We start from the raw sequence: 19194 nt of genomic DNA, 5'->3' as shown, positions 1-19194 counted from the left end.
TCAGTTAGGTCGAGTTTCTACACAATTGAATGTGGTTATTTGTGCTGTAAACCGAGTTTTGGATATGCTTCTTAAAATAATTACGTTTTGTTTAATAGTAACAGTTTGCGCCGAAAATTCTACAAAATCTCATCAAAATGCAACGGAAGGTAACGTACTTTTTTCTTTTTTCCTCGGAAGTGCCTTATTAAGTGCGTTGCCCTAAATATGCATAATTTAGTAATTGGAGTTTTTAAATTTCAAGCAAAATTACAACCAACGCGCTCGAGTATTCTTATTTTAGATACATTTCTTTAAAAAAAAAGGCACCCGCTTGGATCACAACAGAGTTCGTCCATAGAATTAAAAAATGGATCTTTGAGTGATTTTCAAACCCTAACCGAACATTTTGCAAATTACACGTTAGGTACTAAGACCTAATTTTTTCATTAACACAATTTGTTCAACTTTGGACCTCAATGAGTGAGAGATAAAATGAAGTGAAGTACTCATGTGTTATACTAAAATATTTTCAAGGATGTTGACTCATAAAATAGTGCTTAATGATCCCACGTTGCTTACATGTGGTAATTTCAATTAATCCAAATACAAAATATTCACCCACTAGTTACTGTAAGGTTCGCAATGGTTTTTCATTATCTGCTGTGCGCCAGTAATGGTGTTCAATGTTGTTCATACTTTGCACAGAAAGGTTGTCTCAAAGGATATCGACATCGAGTTAAAAACAATACTACCAGTAATTTTGTCCATGGCTAAAACCTCTCAAATGAATTCGCTCTTTTTGATTTCCCAGTTTATTTCTGAAGGTAGACTCTACCCGGCCCTTTAACTGCATTAGTTTAGAGAATATGCACAATAATATATGGAAACAAGTCGCTTGGTTTCGCAGGAACAGGAGGTCTCTCCTCTTGAGGTAAATATTATGACGACTGATCTCTCATCTGTAGTTTACCTTATGTAGAGATACGGATGAAGCAGAAGAGTTCGAAGAAACTGAAAAATCAGAATAAGCAGTTAAATCGGAGTAACGTGGAAAAAAACTAAACATTTTGAACGATCGAAACGTACAATCTATAAAGAATTCCCTTGTTGGTGATACGTACAGCGTGGAAATTTTGTCTGGAACACACCTTTAAAACTATAATTTTTGAGAAGACGTATTTTATGTTATCTACAATTATAAAAAATTTGCTCCCAGTGGTAAGTACCGTACTTCTGCATGGTTAAGAGGAGCGTATTTTTTATGGCAATTACTAATTCCTATTACAAACTACGAACTGTGGCATGTTAATGTGAAATAAAAAATAGTGACTGCTATTAAAAAATATATATGCCCCCCTTGCCTCTGCAAACGTGCGCCAGTGACTACAATTTAAAAAAATGTTGATTGGTAGCAAACTTTTTATAATTTTTGATACCATAGAAAACAAAATGTTGTTTTGAAGATATCTTCAATGTACCAGACAAAATTTCCAGCCTGTATATTCCAATATTTTCTAATAATGATCAGAGCTGGACAGTATTCGATTTTGTAAATACTTTTTAGTATTCAAATCCTTTAAAGTATTCAAATACTTTGTAATTAAATACTTTTATGGAAGCAGTATTTGTATTTGTAACTCAAATACTTTCACAAATATTTAGTAATCGAATACTTCGTAAAGTATTCGAATACTTCGCAAGGTATTTGAATACTTTGAGAAGTATTCGAATACTTCGCATAGTATTTGAATACTTAACCTTCCTTTTTTACCAAAAATCGACTACTCCAAAATCCAAAACAATTCATACTTTTTCGATCAGACTTCTCAATCAAAAGTTATGGACTAGAAACCAATGCCGAAAAAAAATTCAAAGGGCTGTAACTTTTGAACTAGTAGTCCAGTCTTGGAACTGTTTGGTATTATGGATTCTACAGGCCACATTCTATAAGAAAAATTTTTTTCCGGGTCAATCTGAGACAATTTTTTTTTCGCGGCAAAAAAGGCAGTGTACAACCTCCCTTTTTTCCAAAAATCTATTGCACCAAAATTTCTCGGGAAAACACTTTTTCTTATTAATTTTGGTGCGTAGAATCCAAAACAATTCGTACTTTGCGGTTTGTTGATCGACGATGGCCACTTTCAACCCTTGAATGGCGTTTGACTTTCCCGCATACGCTTTATGCTTTAAATAACTCCAAAAAATGAAGTCCAATGCGGTCAAATCGCACGATCTTGGGGGCCAGTGGTATCAACTTTTCAGGAGATAAGAGCACACTTTCAAGTTTCATTTCATCCAACCTTGATTGCAAAATCTATCTATCTATTATTCATCATTCCAAACAAGAGATTGATCCAACATTACATTTTTAAATACAATTTACTTTCCAAGATGCATTAAAAAAATTCAGCGTCAAAATAAATTCCTGGGGTTGGGCCTACGCCTTCGCAATTTGACCTTTGTATCCATTGTGCGTGCCCCAGTTTCTTACTGTGAGAGAGGCAGTTTGTTAAAAAATCTAAGGATCCTCCCCGTTGAGGTGCTATTACAGCCTCACACAGATCATGGTGAATACTTGGTCCCATGGCAATTTTTTTGTTTTCTAGAATCTGGTCTTCCGTAAAGACTCTTGGTTTCCTTTACAAAATTCGAGTAGTGAGTCATCTTCAACACTGAAGGACTACTGATTTTTTGTATTTAACGACTGATGACTATTGAATGAGTGATTGTTAAGGGTAGATACTATTTCGAGACGTTTAAATCAAAAACTGTGAAATGAACCTCATATTGCGCTTAACAGAATTCATTTTCAGAGGAATCATTGAAGGATATCGTTTCAATGGTAACAATAGAAAACTCGTCGTTTAGAAATTTTTCACATCCACATGTCTACCTACTCAAAGAGTACAATCTAATCACAACAGCAGATAAAACCGAGGTGATCTTACCGTAATTCTTATAAATCACATTTTCACGAATTGCTAACTTAAAAGCTATTGGATGATGAAATTAATTAAAAGGTGCACACCACCTTAAGACCAAGTAAAGTGTCCATTTGAAAATAGGAAGACTACATTGCCCACTAAAGGTTTTGAATTCTTGATCTGCCTACAACTTTGTAAGTAATCGATGCCTCCACTTAAAAGATACGTTCTTATCGTACAGTTGCTTTGGTTTATTCCTTTGTTTATTTTTCCTTACCTTCTGAAAACTACTGTGTGCAGTTTTTACTTTGCCGTAGTAAAGCACGGATATCAAAATGTATTTGCCTACAGATTAGAAAGGTGGGTATACAGGGAGTGCCTTACCGAGGCACTTATGCAATAAAATAGTTGAAATTAAATCCCGTTCAGGTGAAATTGCTCTTTATTTACGTAGTGCAAATTCGCATTTCATAATGCACTTTATTTGACTAAATTACTAGTCAAAAACTTATGCTGTCTCCAGCGATTTTACTGGGATTTTTTTTGAAAATTTGAAAAATTTAAAAAAATCACATTTCTGAATATTAGAATTTTGAACTTCAAACGTTATGAAGGTATTAATCGATCTTAGTAGTTTATTCGTTTGCTTCGTTGAAGCATATGCTCTGGTATTGACTTTAGTTAATAAACAAAATCAATTAGTTCTGAACAGACTAGGTACGCTAATTGAGCAGGTCACCATTCCAATATTACAGTCAAATGTAATTTTCAAAGACACCGCCCAAAAACCTTTATCCAAAAAGTACCTACCTATATGATTTATCTAAAAGGTCAAATTTGGGGCATGATATCATTACAAAATCAGATTAGACTCACTAGTTTTAAGGGTTTGACAAAGTAGATGATTGATGGTGATTTCGTATCTAGGCTCCTTTAATAGTTTTGGAAAAGACACAAAACTCTCTTTAGGAGGCGCAGAACTAAACGCTGTCGAACAACAATACCTTTCTATGATCTTTCTCAGTGAATCCTTCTATACCTTTACGTTTTTGCACGGTTTGGAAATCACATAGAAAAGTGCATACGGTTGGTTTTACTGTTTCAGTACCATCTCATTCTTTAGATTCCTTAAAGAACTTATACACAGTACAGTAAAGATATCTAGCGAACTTCTAAAAACCTATTACCTATCTCTGAGAGAGCTTTCAGAATTTTTAAAAACGCTGTAAGGTACTAAAAAACCCAGCATACAGGGTGTTATGTATCAGCGGAAGGATCTAGAAGTAGTCTTCAGAAAGAGTTGTGTGAGGTTTTCTGAAAAAGCTATGAGGAATTGAAAAACATTACAAGAGGCTTTTAAATGTATTATAAAGCGCTTATATTTGCCATTTAGAACACTTAAGGATATTCTTTTTAAATGCCCGATAAGGATTTATAACGTCCTTAGGCACTTTTAAACATTTATATGCTTTTCTCCATAGTTTTTGGAAGATAGAGTGTCTAGAATGATGGCCCTTTTCTATGCTTTTAAGAGAAACCGAAAGCGTACCTGCTGTTTAAAATGTGTAAGCTTAACGGCGAATAGAGGCGCTTTTCGGGCAAACAAACCTTAGTGAGGGACTGACTATGCTTCATCTGTGCAAAGGTTTCCGGAAGGGTCTACTGAGCTTTTTCTTTTTGATTGCTAATTATAGCATTTCGACACCATGTAATCATGATGAGATAGTAGTTCCTCGCCAAGATGTTAAAGGAGACTGGTTATCCAGTTCCTCTGTCACCAATCATTCAATCAACCACGCATTATTGGATTAGGTCAATTTATTTAATAGATTGTTGGTGTAATTGAAAAACTGAGACGAATCTACGTTGCTCGTTCGCTCCTATGCGCGCGTATACTTACTATAATAACCTAATAAACCTTTGTCATGCACAATAAAATTATAATAAAAGAATCTGTAAAGCTTTGTTAGGAATATAATTGTGACATTACTTTGCGAAGTTTTCCGACTAATGAACGTTTTCTTTTTAGACGCCTTACTCGCAAACAATGAGATTCACTATGATAGGAATTGTACGCCTGCTGCCATTCACGAATTTCCCAGCGATGGTCTAACGAGGGAGCAAAGAAGATCGGGATGGGTCGCGGTTCATGTGTTTCTAACCATTTACTCGTTCATTATACTGTCTACGGTTTGCGATGCCTACTTCGTACCTGCCATTCAAGTTATAGCAAAAAGTAAGTTCCTAGGATTGTGTGGGGTTTTTCTCATTCCCAGATTTCAGGATTCAATTTGGCGGAAGATGTGGTGGGCGCCAGTTTTATGGCCGTTACAAATTCCAGCCCGGAAATATTTATTAACTTTGTAGGTACGTTTGTAACAGAAGGCGATATCGGTATTGGTACGGTGTTGGGCTCGAACGTCTTCAATATTCTAGCGGTACCGGTTTGCTGTGGGTTTTTTACAAAAACGGTAAGAAACAGGGAATTGGCTTTTTTGTTGCTAATCTACTACTGCAGGCTTTCTACTTTGATTGGTGGCTGATAATCCGGGATGGAATGATATATGCGGTATCTGTGATTCTGCTAATTGTTACTCTTAGCGATGACAAAGTGTACTGGTACGAGGCGCTCGCCTTCGTTCTTCTTTACTCGGTATACATGCTAGGTAAGGACTCTGGGGGGTTTCAGGCGAATTCTCATCAACTGTTTATAGCTCTCTACTTTAATACGTTTATGAAGAAAACCGTGAACAGATTCTGTATGCCTCAGGACGCCGAATCAGCAGCGCACGAGCTGGGAAAGTTGAACGAAAAGGCGCAGCAAAATCATGTAGACAACAGTAAGGTAGAGATGTTCTTTTGTGTTTTTTTAGTAAATTCAAAACTACGATTGCAGACGTTGAGCAGCCGAAACCTGCTACTGATGTAGAAAAAGCTGCGCCGCCACCAGTTGATGATGATTCCGACTTTGGTACGTACCACCCCTAACACGGATCCTCCGTTTGTAACGCATTACAATTGTAGAGTACGTGTGGAACGTGTGGACATTTCCCAAGGATTCTTCGATGTTTAACAAATGCTGGTGGATATTTGTTTGGCCCATCTTGTTCATACTGAAATACACAATTCCCAACACCAAGAAACACCACTCAATGTTTCTACTGACACTGCTCATGTGCATTGCATGGATTGGATCAATGACTTACCTACTTTCATGGTTTATCACCGCAATCGGTAGGGATGCAGCAAACATCTTTTCGCAATAACCTTTCGCTTTCAGGTGACACAATTAGCATTCCCGACTCTGTTATGGGTTTGATTTTCTTAGCAATTGGCAGTAGTATTCCAGAAATAGTCTCTTGCATAATCGTGAGTAAACAAGGTAAGTGGACGCGAAACGTTCCATCATTAGCTAACCTAAGTACGTATTCCAGGTCAAGGAATTATGGGGATGAGCAGCGCCTTGGGTGCCAACAACTTTGAGGTTTTACTTTGCTTAGGTTTACCGTGGCTGGTCAAAACGCTTTTCTACCCCAAAACTGACGGAAGCCACTGGATTAACATTAATTCCTCGGGCCTGGCTTACAACGCAGCGTGTCTACTATCAACGTTAATATTACTATACATCACAATAATATGTAATAAATTTAGGTTAAATTGGAAGACGGGCGTAATATGCCTCACTCTGTATGTCGTTTTTCTTGTAATTGGAACTTTAATCGAGCTTAATGTCTTCTTTGTTGTAAATCTGCCCACTTGTACGTGAGGCATAAAATGTATTTTAAGATGATTTATGTGTAAATGTAGATGTAGTAATGTTAATCTTAAGGGTTTTGATGATACGCAAGTTTCGCAGGACAAATGTGAATAAGATTGTAGTTATGTTGAAGAATCATTCAAGTGGGGATTGGTACAGAGCTTTAGATAACAATCGCATTAAAATGCAAAACAGGATAGAAGCGTATGGTGAAGAAAGTTTCTTGTGGAGCATTTTCACCTAATAAGCCATGACTATATACATTTCAGGAAATAATCTCTTTTCAAAAGTAACAATAAGGACTTAGGCCTCGTAATAGTGAGACAAAGTGGTCTAAGAATCTGTACAAAATCTCTTCAGCCCATTTTTGCAGAGTGTACTATAATTATAGCAAAAAATTCCAAATAAATACGTTAAAATACCTACCTACCGATATACATCGCTGTGTTCTAATGTCACAAGACCTCTTTAAAGATATAATTTTTGAAACCTCTGTGGCCGAGTTGAGGTAGCTATAGTATAATAAGACATGACTATCAATATTGCGCAATATCCGAAAAACCACACGTTTTCTAAACGTGTGATTTTTCCTGAAGAGCTTTTTAATCGCGTCGAACGTGAAAACCAATCTCATAGGTAAAACACAAACGATAACAATTATTTAAAAAGGACACTTAACAACGGATAATATGGAATTTGGCAATCAAACAACTGTCAAGAACCCTTGAAGAATAGAAGAAAGCAGACCCGCAAGTATCTACAACCCCAAAGCAGAGCTGGGCAGTATTCGATTACTTTTTAGTATTCAAATACTTTGCAATTAAATACTTTTATGGAAGCAGTATTTGTATTTGTAACTCAAATACTTTCACAAATATTTAGTATTCGAATACTTCGCAAGGTATTTGAATACTTTGAGAAGTATTCGAATACTTCGCATAGTATTTGAATACTTAATCAGACTGCTCAATAAAAACTTATGGACTAGAAAGGTTTGTAACTTTTAAACTAGTAGTCCAATCTTGGAACTGTTTGAAATTATGGATTCTACAGGCCACATTCTATAAGAAAATTTTTTTCCGGGTCGATCTGAGACGATTTTTTTTCGGGCCTCGAAAAAAGGCAGTGTGTAACCTTCCTTTTTTACCAAAAGTCGACTACACCAAAATTTGTCGGGGAAACACTTTTTCTTATTAATTTTGGTGCGTAGAATCCAAAACAATTCGTACTTTGTCGATTAGACTTCTCAATCAAAAGTTATAGACTATAAACCAATGCCGAAAGAAAATTCAATGGGCTGTAACTTTTGAACTAGTAGCCCAATCTTGGAACTATTTGAAATTATGGATTCTACAGGCCACATTCTATAAGAAAATTTTTTTTCCGGGTCGATCTGAGACAATTTTTTTTTCGGGCCTCAAAAAAAGGCAGTGTATAACCTTCCTTTTTTACCAAAAATCGACTGCACCAAAATTTCTCGGGAAAACACTTTTTCTTATTAATTTTGGTGCGTAGAATCCAAAACAATTCGTACTTTTTCGATCAGACTTCTCAATCAAAAGTTATAGACTAGAAACCAATTTCGAAAGAAAATTCAAAGGGCTGTAACTTTTGAACTAGTAGCCCAATCTTGGAACTGTTTGAAATTATGGATTCTACAGGCCACATTCTATAAGAAAATTTTTTTTCCGGGTCGATCTGAGACAATTTTTTTTTGGAGCCTCAAAAAAAGGCAGTGTATAACCTTCCTTTTTTACCAAAAATCGACTACACCAAAATTTCTCGGGAAAACACTTTTTCTTATTAATTTGGGTGCGTAGAATCCAAATCAATTCGTACTTTTTCGATCAGACTTCTCAATCAAAAGTTATAGACTAGAAACCAATTTCGAAAGAAAATTCAAAGGGCTGTAACTTTTGAACTAGTAGCCCAATCTTGGAACTGTTTGAAATTATGGATTCTACAGGCCACATTCTATAAGAAAATTTTTTTTCCGGGTCGATCTGAGACAATTTTTTTTTCGGGCCTCAAAAAAAGGCAGTGTATAACCTTCCTTTTTTACCAAAAATCGACTACACCAAAATTTCTCGGGAAAACACTTTTTCTTATTAAGTTTGGTGCGTAGAATCCAAAACAATTCGTACTTTTTCGATTAGACTTCTCAATCAAAAGTTATAGACTAGAAACCAATTTCGAAAGAAAATTCAAAGAGCTGTAACTTTTGAACTAGTAGCCCAATCTTGAAACTTTTATTTCGGGCCTCAAAAACTCGATAGTCTACGTAACTTAAAAACAACCGGGACCGTTCTTATATCCTTAAGACCATGTGCACCAATTTTCAAAGCGATCGCAAGTTTCTAAACAAACTAACATGCACACGGACAAGCGGATGGTCAAAAATGGATCTGTTCCAAAATCGCTAGGATTAATTTCAGAAAGGGGTACGTATCATGTGCACGACGTACGATCGCTTTAATTGAAAACTGGTACACGTATTCTTAAGGATATAACTGATATAAGAAAGGTCCTGGTAGGTACCTACCTCCAATATGATAATATAATAATAATAATACGCTTTTACTCCCCTTAAATTTGTATATAACAATAGAAATATAAGAAAAGCTAACCCCATGCAAAGTATAACTTGATTTTTTAAGTAGTATTAAGACTTTTATCTAGTATACTATTTTAAATTTTTAATGTATTTGAGTGACAAGCATTTGAATACTTTTTACTGTATTCGAATACTTTTCAAAGTAATTTAATGAAATACTTTTCAAAGTATTCGAATACTTTATTCGAATACCTTTGATTATATTAGAATACTTTTGAAAGAATTCTAATACATTTTAAAGTATTTGATTACTTATTTTTTAAAGTATTTGAATACTTTTCAATGTATCTGTATCTAGTATTCGCTTGTGCTGGACGTAAAAGTATTTAGTATTCAAATACCTTTGATTTGTGTAAAGTATTTACTATTTAGTATTCAAATACTTTTTGCAAGTATTCTGCCCAGCTCTGTTATGAAGTCATTAATCTTGTAAATAACGAAAAATCTTTACGGGTATGATGTGTTGCCTAACAATGCTTGCAACACTTTGATTCGGTGGAGATGAGCTACTCTGTACATCAACAATGTTAATAATTTTGAACATTTGCATAATTTAAGTAATGGGAACAGCAGTGGTTTAAATAGTGGGAAAAATTATATTTGTAATCATAACCTAAAAATTCCTCGCATTGTAAACCGGTATACTTTCATTTTTAGATGTTTTATTTTCCTATAATTGATTCATGAAGTATGGTGAAAATGTCTCAAGTGGCTCAAAACGAATGGCTGTCTCTGTTTACTACCGATGTAGAAAAGATTTGGAACACATATCCTTCTGGATTACGACTGATATTCACTGCTCACTACATACTCCAAAAGCAGTTGAAGGGTAGGCATTACCGACAGTTGCACCCTTCCGTTTCACTTAAATTGTAGAGTTCGAAGCTCAAATCAACAAGAACATGGAACATTTCAAACACCAAGTAAAGACCACTGAAAAATCTATCGATGACAACAGTAGCTTTGAAATTTTACCTACGCAAAATGATTTGTCAGATTCCAACAGGTTAATTAGAAGCCCAAAAATACAAGGGTGCAGAAAAAGACTTCATAAAAACTCGACCAGTCCTTCTTTACTTGCGGTAGCAAAGAGTAAGACAGAAGAACCTCTCAAACCCCTAAAAGAAAATTCTTTTAATCTGTTATCCAATGACACGGCAACACCTGATCTTCCCGAAGTGGTCGACTCTTCGATACTTATAAGTAATTCACCCGACACTAGTCTTTCCAAGAAATCCAAGTTTGTAAAACGATCCGATTTATTGAGGAAAAAGAAGTCAAGCTCGTTAACTTTAACACAACTTTTCAACACCATGCCCACTCAGCGTGATAAATCTGACAATGTAAAGCAAAAGGACTTTGAAAACTTGCCCAAACGTAATTTGTTTAAGGACTACGACATGTGGGTGGTATCGGATTTCTACATTTTAGTTAATGTTCTCTTTCAGACTTCCGTTGCCCAAAAGTAAATCGCCGGAATACCCGCATAAGACCGAGGCCGTTAAGAAAAAGTCGGAACGAATGCAGTTACAAGGATGGTCGTGTGCCGAATGCAAGGAGGTACTTTGTTACAGTAAGCGATAGGTAATTGAGTAACACTGTTGTAGTACTATTCGAGTTTTGAATTGCCGCCCGAAAAGTTGAAGGAAAAAATGAATCAGTGCTCGAAACATCGCAACAAATATGAACCTCTGGACGATACGCCTAAAGGTTCGCATAGGTGGGCGGTTTTAATATGTGGACTACAATTTTGTGTTGCAGGATTTTGGGACATAACGATTTTTAGTTCTCAAGATGATTAATTATAATAAGTTGTGATTTTAGACATTGCTTTTAGTTTGGAAAGACTATTTTTTTTTAAATAAATGTTTTACTTTTTTATTGGTGTACAGTTCCGCTCTAATGTCTTTTACCATTTAATCTTAAATATTGAATTACTTGATTTAAATCAAAATTTTGAGAGGAGGGTGAGCCCCACTTAGACTTGGGGCTCTTCTTTAAGTCAGCAAGGAATATTGACATTTTTTCACATACCAAAAGTTACACTAATGGTATAATAGAAACTGCCTAAATTTAGGGAATTTGGGTTTTGAACGTTAGAAAAGTACGATAGAGGTTAAATTGAATGAGGTTATAACCTTTTACCGGCACGTCTAATTTAAAAATAGGAAAATGGAAAAAAAGTCCATAGATTTCGTACTTATCTTTCCATTATTACTGCTATCATTTGTAATTGTATTGATAATCGTCAACGTAGCCGTATACGTCAGGTAAGTTAAGCACTGCGCCGATACCGCCAAACTCACCCATTTCCCTTCAGGAGAAAGTTTCCAGTGAAAGTAAACTGCTGGTTTTGTAACCAGTGGACCAAAGTACCTTACAATTCAAAGGACGCATTCGAGTGCCCCGCTTGTTTGCAATATAACGGGTTTAGTAAGGTAAGCGATTCACAGTGTGAATGTCACTCGATCCTGTGCAATTTGTAGGACGGCGGCTATAACAAAGTGCTCCCCGAACAGTACGACGTGTCCTCGACGAAATCGGTAAGCGGCAAGTATACGCAGTCGAACGGATTGTGTCAGCTCTGCAATAACAACCAGAAACTGCGCGTGTTTCAGCTGGCCAATTTTGTTCCGCTCGATGAGGCCAATTACGATACGGAAATCGAGCATTTTCAGTGAGTTGTCGGTTTGCAGTCGACGTTTGTGATTGTTTGGTTTTCAGAAAGCAATTGGATAAGGCGTATAAGCTGTGCCGTCAGTGTCAAAAGACTGTTCAGACTACGATACGCAAGCAGAACTGTTTGCTTGGGATTGACGTGCAGAAGCGCATATCTGCCGGTTTCTCGATGATGGACTTAACCCAAACGACTAGTGGGCTTAAACGAATGTATTTTAGAAAGATTGTCTTTTATGCTATCGTTGTGTTTTCCATTTTGAATATCTGCTACGTTTTGAGGCAGAATGTGCTCATTAACAGTGTACACCTGCAGAAAGCAAAAGAGCTTTGTAGCAATTATTCGAAGGATGTGTTTTCTCGATTTGATGTTGAGCAATTGTGGGAAGCTCCATATGTCTCCGATTTTTTGGTAGTAGTAGAAGTGGCATGGATGAGCATCTCTGACGTGTTTACATCACTGACAGAAGCACTTTTTGGGAATGCTCTAGTCATACGTACTCAGTTTTGGTTGTTTTTTGTTGGGCTACTTCTGCAGCTGGTATGGCTGTGTGTAAACCCCGAAAATTTTAAGAAAAATGTGTTCATCTCATTCGTAAGTCTAATAATGCTGTTACTTGATCTAGGGTACATTTCATATAGCAAAGTAGATGTAGAAACTTTAAGTCTTCCTGTTGCCATTCTAAACATACTGTCAATGTGGCTTTCGTATACTGCCATTAAAACAAAGCAACGAAAACCTCCCTCAAAGCTGCTCAAAAAGAAAATTAAACAAAAGACGATTTTTGCTGAAGATGACACCCCTAAACCGACCGTAACAGACAAGTCATGCTTTATTAGCAAATTAGTTAATGACACCCCACTAATTACCCTCAAAGATAAGAGAGGGCAGCATATTCCTGCCGAAAACTTATTCGTTAATAACGCAGACTTAGATGTAAGCTTAAACAAATTACACATAGGCACAACGCCCCTTAAACGATCTCCCCCCAAAACTTCTTGGCCAGTTTTAGAACGTCCGAGACCCGTTATTTCACCAGCCCGGTTTCAATTTGATAATTATCAAACCAACCAATCGCAGAACTCCCGAAATCTGTATACCTCCCAAAGTAACTTTGCTGGATTTGCTTGCAACTCATTTTATTCGCCACCGGTTTGTAATATCGGCCCACAGTCGCCTTTCAATCACACGTGTTGCCCACAATATTCGTGTGGGGGCTCGGTGTACCGTCCCTTAATCAATAATGAGCAGCTGGTCTACATCTCGCCCAACTATTTACAGTCGGGAGACCTGTATGAGATACTCAGACAGAATTTTTCCAATGGGATTTTCGATGCAAGTTATAACGAAAGTTTTAATAAACAACAGTTCCAGAGTGCGGGGTATAAAAAATTTAACTGAACTGCATTTATGTCTCAGGTAACTTTGTGATATTTTGAATGAATTATTTTTGTTAGTTTGTAAGTTTAATGGTACGTAAGTGTAATTTTTAGGTTGTGTAGCGTGTTATTTAAGTTTAAGCCTTTTCGACATTAACACTGCCCTATATTATTAATAAAATCAATTTGTACAAATATTTAGTTTTTACTTTATTACCCCTTCAGCATTTAACATGCTCCCTCTGCCCCTTTTCCCTTTTTAAGGATGTTACTGGAATTTGTACTTCCAGAGGTACCTATTGAACATTTCAGCTGGAACATTCAGGGGGGGATGCTCACTGTTAGAGAAACTGTACTCAAGGAGGGAGAATCCAGAGAACGCTTATCAATGTGGGTACAATACCAATTGAAACTCCAAAAGAAAAATGCAAGAACATCTTCGATACTCTCACTAAGGCCTAGGCTAGGCAAATTGATAATGTTGCTGCGGACATCGGTTGTCTAATTTATTCTATTCATAAGGAGAGCCCGACTAGGCAACACTTAGGCCCACTATTCAGTTTTATAAGCTTAGAAGATCCAGAATTGCCAAGGAACCCTGTTAAAAAGAGGCCATGGACTGTCTGAGACCTGAGTCCGGTTGCTTTTTGCTACAGAGCCTGGATTTGACATCACCCAGTCTAATCCTGGTCCTCCTCCAAAGCTTAGGGTAAAGGCTCTAGTCCTAGAAGCACCACCATGGCCAAAGTTGGTGTGGTTTTCATGGCTCCAGTGGTTCCCAGGTACACGCATGGCAGGCAACCATACAAGCAGTGGTGTATTGGTAAACTGCGATAAGAGTATACGCAGGCGTCGGCTTAACCGTGGGCAAAGATATCTTTGTCGTGGAGTTGCGAAATGAATACCTAGGGGGGGGGGGGGGGGGGAGGGCAACGAGAGGTTTTAAAATCAGTTGGCTATTCCTCTTAGAATAAAGAGAGTCCTCCATCTGGTCTCTTACGCATCCCCTGTAAACCCAAGGTTACTATGCTGCTAATTGCTTTATAAGAATCTCACCTCGTCCATCACTGATGTATTAGGTTCCTTCCTCTCCTAGTGATGCCGACGGTTCCCTCAATCCCTGGTCAAATCCAAGAACCGCTACACGATCCAAAAGCTCGTCCACATCTTTCTCGACCAGAGGGTGCCGGTAGTAATCTAGACGCCTTACCTTGTAATTTCTATACCGCTAGAATCAGAGCTGGGCAGTATTCGATTTTGTAAATACTTTTTAGTATTCAAATCCTTTAAAGTATTCAAATACTTTGTAATTAAATACTTTTATGGAAGCAACTCAAATACTTTCACAAATATTTAGTATTCGAATACTTCGCAAGGTATTTGAATACTTTGAGAAGTATTCGAATACTTCGCATAGTATTTGAATACTTTAACCTTCCTTTTTTTTTTTACCAAAAATCGACTACTCCAAAATTTCTCGGGAAAACACTTTTTCTTATTAATTTTGGTGCGTAGAATCCAAAACTATTCGTACTTTTTCGATCAGACTTCTCAATCAAAAGTTATGGACTAGAAACCAATGCCGAAAAAAAATTCAAAGGGCTGTAACTTTTGAGCTAGTAGCCAAATCTTGGAACTGGTTGAAATTATGGATTCTGCAGGCCACATTCTACAAGAAAATTTTTTTTCCGGGTCGATGTGAGACAATTTTTTTTCGGACCTCACAAAAAGGCAGAGTATAACCTTCCTTTTTTTACTAAAAATCGACTGCACCAAACTTTCTCGAGAAAACACTTTTTCTTATTAATTTTGGTGCGTAGAATCAAAAGCAATTCGTACTTTTTCGATCAGACTTCTCAATAGAAAGTTATAGACTAGAAACCAATATCGAAAAAAAATTCAAAGGGTTGTAACTTTTGAACTAGTAGTCCAATCTTGGAATACTTTTTATAGTATTCGAATACCTTTGATAGTATTAGAATACTTTTGAAAGTGTTCGGATACCTTTGAAAATTTTCGAATACTTTTGAAAGTATTCGAATACATTCTAAAGTATTTGAATACTTATTTTTTTAAGTATTTGAATACTTTTCAATGTATCTGTATCTAGTATTCGCTTGTGCTGGATGTAAAAGTATTTAGTATTCAAATACTTTTTGAAAGTATTCTGCCCAGCTCTGGCTAGAATGCCTCATCGACACCCTGCGGAAGAACGTTCTCCATAGAATCGTCCCGAATGCATGATTTTGGCTCTGGATGCGCTTTCAGATGGTGGCCGTGTCATCCGGGAGCCCGTATAACACAGTAATCTTGGTTACGCTAAGGACGTGCCTCTTCACTTTCAGTCCAAGATCCTCTAGGTCCCGAGGCTCAGTTATGTCCACCTTTGGGTGCGACACCGGAACAATGGCCATCCTGCGCCACGCCGCAGCGGCTTGTCCAGAGGTTTGTGTGCACCTGCAACGTTGGGTGCTCCAGAACCTCTAGGCTGCACTGAGCCAGACCCTGGAGTGCTTCTCTCCGATCTGAGACGCTTGGTCCCTGACGTCGGATTGACCTCTGAGCAGGGCCTGCTTGACCCGTAGTTGTATCCTGGAGCTGGCGCTTCCTGGGCATCACCTTCTGCCCACTATTAGGTTCATGAATAAGGCCCTGCGTTGGACCCGGTCCCTTCTTTCGAGGAGCCTGTCCCGTTACCGGTTTCCATTTTGCGGGCCCGGGTTGTTCTTCCCCCCTCACGGGGAGCCGAGAAAGGGTTGGCTAAGGTTATCATCCATACAATTCCCACAAGTGCTATCGCAGCTGGGAAAAGTCGCTTGTCCATGGTTTGGCTGCCAGTCCCTTCCCGAAGGAAAAAGAGAAAGAGAAAAAAAAATCTCTTATGAAAAGAGCCTAATGAAAGTGTGCACTGCGCAATGCTATTTAAAAAAATTCAATTGTTTTTCGGTATTCATTTGTTTTGTGAAATAAAAACAACTGAATGATGCCTTATTATGGGAAATAAAATGTTAAACAACTTTCATATAGAAAAATTTTGTATACAGTCGATATTTACCGAGATATATACTATATCCCTGTATCCCTGTATATAAGAGATTAGCACAATTTTATATAACAACATAAACAATTGACAGAAATGTTCAAAGAGGATGTCCACAAAGTAACTGTTCCGGGTCGGTTTTTTGGAAGAAACAAAATTCATTAAATCTAAAGAAAAATGTAATTATTTGGGACTAATATTAGATTGAATTGAATTGGAAACCAGAAACCACAGTTTTATTCTGTTGTTGCGAAATGCAAAAACGTTTGTGGACAAATCGGGACGACTTGTCAAAGAGCAAAAAGAAGGGACTCATTGAACTCGTGACCAGCCAACCAAAGACTTTCCTATAGCGAGAAACCCAGAAAGTTGTTTTTTATTTGATACCGTACTGCGTATTCATACTGTCCATTGTAATATCGATAATGGCAAACGATGTTATTAGTTACACAGTCGAAATTCTTGATGGTATTGTAACGAATATTTCAGAGCGAGATCGGGGCGCCATCAGGTTGCCCTTAGGCCTAAGTTTACGTTACAGTATTGCCTGTTAAGAAGAGTAGTAGCGATCCCTTGCCTGGACGCATACTAAGGTGATGTCAAAACAATTTCAAGGGTCGCAAATTTGCGTTGATTTTTTTGTGGGAATGAAACAGCTAGAAAAACGCTAGATGTAGTTACGTAGAGAAATAAAATCAACTTCGCACGGTTTCCATTAGGTAGAAAATTGAAAAAGACACCCTCCTATTTATAAGAATCCACCGCGAATTGTTTTTGGGGTAGCATCCGGACGCCTGGAATGAAAGATAATTTCATATTTTTGGATCACTTCATCATACAGCGTGTAACGGGATGATATAATTGGTTTTATTGTAGAGGATCACTTTTCCAAAGTTCTGAATGAATTTCTCTACCCTACTATAACCGAAAAAAAAACCACTACATATGTTTGGGACACTCCCAAGTGATTGGGTTACATCTCCGCACGTATGGCAGCTGAACCAGTACTTTCTCAGGCACCGCAAGCCTTTGCTTGCCTCTAAGCCGTAAGTGGTACAATCTCCTGTTGCTAGCCTCCATTGCGGACGAATTTGCGCTACAAAAAAACCAATTAATTAAAGCACACCGCGACCGAAGCGCGTACAGCGGAATCCCCCAGCTCGGCGATCGCTCGTGTTTCGGCGCGGTGAAAGTCTCCTTGTAAGACGACTGCAGCGTTTTCCTAGGGTCTTGAATTTCGCATCTCCATTTCTCCCTGTAATAGTCCAGCAGACCGGTTTTGGTCACGTTACCCTGAACAGAAAGAAGTCACGCACTGCCACTGTTATAGTATCGGTTGTTACAAAATTTTGAGCATAATCCTGTTCGGGTTCGTATCGTCCCATTCGGAATCGAATTTCGCGCGGCAATGGACCGCAGGGAGATTTTTTGGGAAGATGATTGTAGGAGATGTCGTACGTGGTGGACTTGTTCTCCAGAAAAGTGTTACCTTGGTGATCATATAGCACTCGCGCGTTGTAGCCCTACGAATTCAAAGCTGAGGGTGAGTACGATGTGCGTGCTCGTACCAGTCCTCGATACTGCTGATCTCTTAGGAATTTGGGATCATTCGTCGTGTTGGGCTTGGGGCAGTAGTCGATGGAGTAGTTTGTTTTGAAGTCATGCGGATGTTTGACATATGATCGTCTCCTTTCCACCCAGTTGCCGAGTAATACCTTGTCTTGGTATTTGTCATCGGGCTTAGAATGATAACATTAGTGTATGTGATGCGGGGGGTGTATTTACCATAAACTGTTGTAGTCTATTCTTCATCTTTATTTAGACATGCCAACATGTGAGACAATGCTAATTTAACATAAGCCCACTTGACTATTAGCGTTGAGTGAGGATTTAAATGGGCGCAACTTGATTAATGATTGATAAGGCTTAGCAGGCACCGAGAAATAGATACGCCATTTTGTAAAAAGTAAATGTAATTAACCCCACTAAATGCAGTGTTAACTTTTTTTTACTTAACAAAAGTAATCCAAGTTTTGATAACAAAATAAACGATAAATTGTCCTACATTTAACAATTCTAGGAAAGTTCGCGAGTCGAAACCTGCGTTAAAAATTATACTTGAAGACGAGTTACACTGTTTGTGTGTAAAATTGTTGAAAATCCATTCTAAGTCGATTTCCGCGAACCATCACGTACCATTTTAAATGCGAAGCAGGCGTTTACCATTTTGTGTACGAGAAATTTTGATTTCGCGTATGCGTGAAGGTTTGCGGTCGAAATTCAAGAATCAAAACGTGCATTTAGTTAAAAATTTATTCAAATAATAGTGAACAATTAGCCGTTTAGCTTCGGGTAAAAATAGTGTGAATTTTCTGCAATTTTAATTGTGCGTGAAAATAGGAGGTTGGGCCAGATTATAGTAAAGCCGTTTATTTTCGAGCGATCAAAAATCTACGAGAATAAACCAATCCGTTTCGACACCAAGTGTTACGATATTTCAATTAATTGACATTAACAAGGAGGTTTTTCGTAGTTTCGAGTTGTGTGACGCATATAACACCAATATACAACGGTATACGGCAGGAAATTTACAGAATATTAATCCGTGCATTTACCCGCAATAAAAACTAGTTAACAAATTGGGCAAAATTAATATCAGCACACGGGAAAATTTGGCATTTTATCTCTGTGCATGATCTCGAGTATTGCATTCTAGAATTTGAAGCCGGTTTGCTTTTATAATAGCTTTGTTTGAATAAATTTTAATATTCCTAAAGAAATCGACCCGTGAGAAACATTTGCATCAAACATTGCTACGGGG

At 37.6% G+C, this 19194-nt stretch overlaps 4 protein-coding genes across 4 annotated transcripts; 3 read left to right on the top strand and 1 right to left on the bottom strand.

The window, feature by feature from the left end:
* Positions 1-7064, top strand: LOC116176494 (sodium/potassium/calcium exchanger 4-like). The gene is made up of 9 exons (XM_031495098.1): positions 1-149; positions 4936-5142; positions 5190-5377; positions 5425-5572; positions 5621-5746; positions 5803-5877; positions 5931-6140; positions 6187-6288; positions 6341-7064. The coding sequence occupies exons 1-9, from the start codon at positions 65-67 to the stop codon at positions 6670-6672; spliced, it is 1473 nt and encodes a 490-aa protein (XP_031350958.1). The 5' UTR covers positions 1-64; the 3' UTR covers positions 6673-7064.
* A 2855-nt stretch (positions 7065-9919) lies between these two features.
* Positions 9920-11156, top strand: LOC116176769. Its single transcript, XM_031495528.1, has 5 exons — positions 9920-10106; positions 10154-10679; positions 10726-10837; positions 10885-10987; positions 11039-11156. Exons 1-5 carry the CDS (start codon positions 9968-9970, stop codon positions 11077-11079), a joined length of 921 nt encoding a protein of 306 aa, XP_031351388.1. The 5' UTR covers positions 9920-9967; the 3' UTR covers positions 11080-11156.
* A 246-nt stretch (positions 11157-11402) lies between these two features.
* Positions 11403-13528, top strand: LOC116176527. The gene is made up of 4 exons (XM_031495132.1): positions 11403-11547; positions 11598-11715; positions 11764-11954; positions 12002-13528. The coding sequence occupies exons 1-4, from the start codon at positions 11450-11452 to the stop codon at positions 13353-13355; spliced, it is 1761 nt and encodes a 586-aa protein (XP_031350992.1). The 5' UTR covers positions 11403-11449; the 3' UTR covers positions 13356-13528.
* Positions 13529-17119: 3591 nt separating this feature from the next.
* Positions 17120-18244, bottom strand: LOC116177492 (uncharacterized protein C1orf158 homolog). The gene is made up of 5 exons (XM_031496479.1): positions 18159-18244; positions 17942-18112; positions 17717-17896; positions 17518-17666; positions 17120-17469 (listed from the first exon to the last, which is right to left on the bottom strand). Exons 1-5 carry the CDS (start codon positions 18183-18185, stop codon positions 17313-17315), a joined length of 684 nt encoding a protein of 227 aa, XP_031352339.1. The 5' UTR covers positions 18186-18244; the 3' UTR covers positions 17120-17312.
* Positions 18245-19194: the final 950 nt, after the last annotated feature.

This window comes from Photinus pyralis, unplaced genomic scaffold, assembly GCF_008802855.1.
Source record: "Photinus pyralis isolate 1611_PpyrPB1 unplaced genomic scaffold, Ppyr1.3 Ppyr1.4_LG7, whole genome shotgun sequence".
NCBI classification, from domain to species: domain Eukaryota; kingdom Metazoa; phylum Arthropoda; class Insecta; order Coleoptera; family Lampyridae; genus Photinus; species Photinus pyralis.
This window is presented reverse-complemented; position numbering and strand designations above follow the sequence as displayed.